General features: G+C 25.0%; 1 protein-coding gene across 1 annotated transcript in view; it reads right to left on the bottom strand.

Annotated features, from left to right (window-relative positions):
- Positions 1 to 5,108, bottom strand: part of LOC108753547 (cytochrome P450 4C1-like) — a 27,083-nt gene that overhangs the window by 7,805 nt on the left and 14,170 nt on the right. Inside the window, exon 14 of the mRNA XM_018495211.1 lies at positions 693 to 802. Within this exon, the coding sequence (XP_018350713.1) occupies positions 693 to 802 (110 nt within the window). The remainder of the gene's footprint in view (positions 1 to 692; positions 803 to 5,108) is intronic.

Raw genomic sequence — 5,108 nt, 5'->3', positions numbered from 1 at the left:
AATGTATATACATTCATTTGCATACATGCTATATATATATACATTCACATAACTTCTGTATATAAATTGCTCACAGTACTAAAAATCTCAATATGAAAACCTCAAAAAAGAGGTCAAGGTGAGTAATCAATACCCAGAGGACCACATTAGTAAAATGCCATGCTATTGTTTAAATTTGCATAACTCAAAATATATACAGTCAAATAAAATGTCAATAAAATGTTAAGTAGCAAATAACATACTTAAAAATACTATGTGTAATTAAATTCTAAAATGTACCTCAGAAACATTTCAAAATTCTTAATAGTAAAAATGCGTTATAATAAGTGCTGGCTGTTGAGTATTGATATATTAGCGTCATATAACGACGAACTACTGAACAAATAATTACATAAGTAATCATTAGGATTCACTATATAATAGCGGAGATATTAAGGGAGGCCTCAATATATGTATATATTGGCCATAATACCACTTTCTTTATTACAATATATTATCAGTTCTCCTCTATTATATAATATTAGCACAAATTTTGTAAACTGAAAGAGATTTATATAATATTATAACGATAAAAATTAAGTTATAATCATTCTATATGATTTAAAAATCTCTTCAACTTTTGTTTTTCCGTTTAATTTTTGTCAACACGAGATACGTAATATAAAGATTAATTTGTTTTCTACTTTTTTTACCTCTAGATCATCTGGATGATGAATGCTGACGAAAGCAATTGGACCGCACCAAAGTTTATAAATTGGATAATATTCTTTACAAAGTTGACGTTGAAGCTTCCATAGATCTTCTAAAATATAAAAAATATACAATTTAGAAAAACGAATGATATAAATTTCAGATTATTCGTGGATAATCATTTTTTGCGTGCATATTAATCAAATTTATTAATTTTTAATGTTTATTTAAACGTTTTTAAGAGAATTTATTTCTTAAAAAGAATGTATTTTAAGTTATATACCTATATATAAGTAATAATACCTACGACATAATTATAATATTAACTTTTTGATATTTAAATACATTTGGAACAAAAAATTAATTAAAAATTAAAATTAATAAATACTTGCATAGAAACAAAAATGGAAATTAATAACTATAAATGTTTCTAATATTCTTTGCATATTATTCAACACCATATGATCTAACCATTAATACATAGTAACCGCTACGTATAAATAATTTTACTTGCCTTGTGAACAAAAAAAATTTAGCACGTGGCCGATAAATGGCAATGCTGGTGCACCTGGTATATTATTAATCTGTCTTACGAATTTTACAAAATGAAAGAGTTTATATAATATTATAAGAAGAGTACTGAATATAAATAAAGTGATAATCATTTTGTATGAATTAGAGATATTTTTAACTTTCCTTTTTTAGTTTTTGTCAATTCAAGTTACGTGATATAACGTCCTGTAACAAGAAATGTAAAATTATTCTATTATATTAATCGTACATGAAAAAATGTGTTATATAAACAGTTTATGTAAGATTAATTATTTATCTAAGCCAGTGCTCGCAAAGACACACATTTTGGGCCGATTCCGGCGAGCGACTCTCACTATCGCTATTGTATCTTACATTATTAAAGAATATTTTTTTTGCAAAATAATTTTTATTTTTATTTTTTTTAATTAAATACTAAAGTTTCTAAAACATTTTGTTATAATAATTCTTGCCTACCAGAAACCATTCAATAATTGTTATAAATTTACATCGAGAAGTTTCTATAACAGATTTGCGAAGATTGAAGACAGATTATAAGTTATTTTATATGTTGTCTTATAATATCAAATTGTCTTATCAAAGTTGAAGGCAATTGTTCATTTGTGAGAAAATCTTTAAGAAAATAAAGTGCGCGTTAAATATTTGCATCTAGCAGAACAGTATAAAGTATATAAATCAACAGAAAATATTTTATATCAAAGTCAAAAAATTCTCAAAAATTTTATATACATTTATTTGTAGGTATTTTGTTCAGACTCCTGCGAGAGAAAAAGAATTGGAATATGTGGCATTACTGCCTACTATGCACTTAATTTTGGGACTCATTATGTCAGATGTTAATTTTTGCTTATCTTGTGAAAAAGTTAATTATTGCAAAATTACAAATAGTATTATAAAAACACTATTATAAATTAGTTTTATCTGTTCTATCTGTCTACAAGAGATGGCATAATAATTATAAGATAATTTGTGTATAATACGACAAAAGCATTGTTATATTTACTATATATATATATATATATGTGTGTGTGTGTGTGTGTGTGTGAAAGAGAGAGAGAGAGAGAGAGAGAGAGAGAGAGAGAGAGAGAGAGAGAGAGAGAGAGAGAGAGAGAGAGAGAGAGAGAGAGAGAGAGAGAGAGAGAGAGAGAGAGAGAGAGAGAGAGAGAGAGAGAGAGAGAGAGAGAGAGAGAGAGAGAGAGAAAAGAGATTATTTAAATTAAAATCATCGATTTTTATAATACTATTACAAAAAATATTATTTGGTAGGAAACACTTTCTAATTTGTATTTATGTTTCTAAAGTTTTATTTTTAGCTTTTGTGTAAGAAATATTGTTCAAAGAGAAAGTGATATGTCGATATTGGTGATCTTGTTCTTCATATACATATAATTTTTATGCTACTCGTAGGCAAGTAAAGCGAATTAAACTGAATAAAAAAATCTTTTATTATTTTGCGAGTTTCTTAATAATTAAGAGAAATTGAGAAATTGTTAATAAATATTTGTTAAACATTATAAACGTATAAACATTAATTTGCTGACGTTTGAGCAATTCGATAAAAAGAGACAGCTCAGCGTTTTTGGTTGCAACAATGCATTGAAAAGAGCACTCAAGCAATTACACATGAATGACGCTTAGTCCTCGCGCTTCCAACGTTTTCTAACAGAGAATAATCTTACGATATAAAAAATATTATTTACTTTCTATAAATAGTATTATTTCCACTTTACACATGTATAACCGTTATTGCTTGTAGAGCGCTTTTTCCAATGCTTTACTACATGCCATAGCAATCGAAAACGTTAATCTGTCTTTTTTATGAAATCATATGACACTGATTTATGGATTTCTATTAATTAATTTCTCATTATTTGTTAAAGAAACTTGTAAATTGCTAAAGAACTTTTCCATTTATCTGATCTATCTGTCTACAAGAGATGGCATAATAAATAATAATTATAAGATAATTTGTGTATAATACGACAAAAGCAGTTGTATTTACTATATATATATATATATTTATACGATTTTAATGTCTCTTACAATTAGCCGCGTTTGGCATTTTATTTATTGTAAAATATGTTTATAACAATACATTATGCGATTTTTTATTTGTAATAATATATTTATTTTTATTCTTGAGAGAAAGAGAGAGAAAGAAAAGAGATTATTTAAATTAAAATCATCGATTTTTTATTATTCCCTTTTTATGCGATAATTAATAATCAGATGTAAATAATATTTATAGTTTAGTAAAAAAAATTGATAAAAAACTGTTCACAAATTTTATTTTGTTTAGAATATAACTCTATCTATCTTATTTTATTCTATTTAATTATGAATAAAGATGTTACATAATTTTTATATATTAGAATACTTTATGTGTAGGATAAATATGTTTAGGAGAGAGAGAAAGAGAAACAAAAAAGTTAATAGGTACTGATAGAGTCTCTACAAGAAAGTCGCATCAATCTTGTCAAAATTGTCATTGGTTTTGAAGCAAAATGGCGGAACCAAATCATCGATGCTATTATATCTCCATTTTGAGTATCGTGAACGCGATGATTTAGATTTTAGAAATTGTAAGAATAGAATTTACGTTAAATCATATAATATTGACAAGTAGAATTTATGTTAAATTAATTACAAAATATTGACAGAAGTAGATCTGTTTTCTATAGTTGAATTAGTTTTACACTTTTAGAATTGAAATAGTGATAATATGAAACAGTAATTGAAATAACACTTTCATTTAACAATACTTTCATTTAACTTACTACAATAAAATATCTTGCCATCGTTGAAAGACATGCACTACTAACGGAAAAAAATGGATATAAAAAAATTTCTTACATGTATTTCTTTTTCTATTTTAATGTATATAAGTATATAATATAGTTTTATAAAATATAACCATATTCTATAACAATATTTATATTCCAAAATGATTCTGTCTAAAAACTGTATTATTAAAACAATTAAATATCGTATAATTTTTGAAGATATATTTTATGCAAAGATGTTTATGTCAAACTTGATCTACGGTTAAATTAAGTCATAATTAAAACAAGTTTAAATTTTTCCTTCAACGATTTATACTTATATTATAATATAATATAGAATAAAAAATAAAAAAATAAGATATAACTTACCTTAATATACGAAGTATTTCTAAGTTACTATTACTGACATTTTTATTTAAATATTTGTTTATTTTTTAAACTCGTTTAAATACTTATGTTTCTAGAAATTCTTTTAGACACTTATATTACACTTTACAACCTAATTTTGTAAATTATTCAATAATTTATTCATAAAATTATATGAATGGTAAAACTATAACTAAGAGAACTTAGTCACAACTTTAGTAAGGGATAGTAACAGAATTACTGTTATCACATCTTTGATTTAAACAGACACAGTAACTTCTTATAAATGTATTCTGTAACTACTACGTCATATCTGACAACGAGTGGAATTTCACAAATGAGATATCTCCACGTCATGTGAAATGAAATAAACAAGGATAAACGATATTGAAATCATGTTATTTAGGAGAGGTCTTTATTACATCATATGTTGTGGTTAGTCAATAATATTACCTCAGAAATTTATGACAATGGTATAGAATTAATAAGATTCTATTTTGAATACAATCTTAATCGTTTAACGAATTCATACAAATCAAGCTTATGAAAAAATAAAATAATCTCTCACATATTTAAGCGCGACTTATAATTTTGCCACGCTTGAATAATTTTTGCTTATAAACAAAATACTTTCATATTATTCTTAAGAAATCACATCTGTCGATACTTAGCATATTTCGGTTTAAATAAGAAAAGTATATATATATATATATATAT

The sequence above is a fragment of the Trachymyrmex septentrionalis genome, unplaced genomic scaffold, assembly GCF_001594115.1.
Source record: "Trachymyrmex septentrionalis isolate Tsep2-gDNA-1 unplaced genomic scaffold, Tsep1.0 scaffold7, whole genome shotgun sequence".
In the NCBI taxonomy this organism is placed as follows: Eukaryota; Metazoa; Arthropoda; class Insecta; order Hymenoptera; family Formicidae; genus Trachymyrmex; species Trachymyrmex septentrionalis.
The sequence above is the reverse complement of the archived record's forward strand: the minus strand, read 5'-3'. Positions and strand labels throughout refer to the sequence as shown.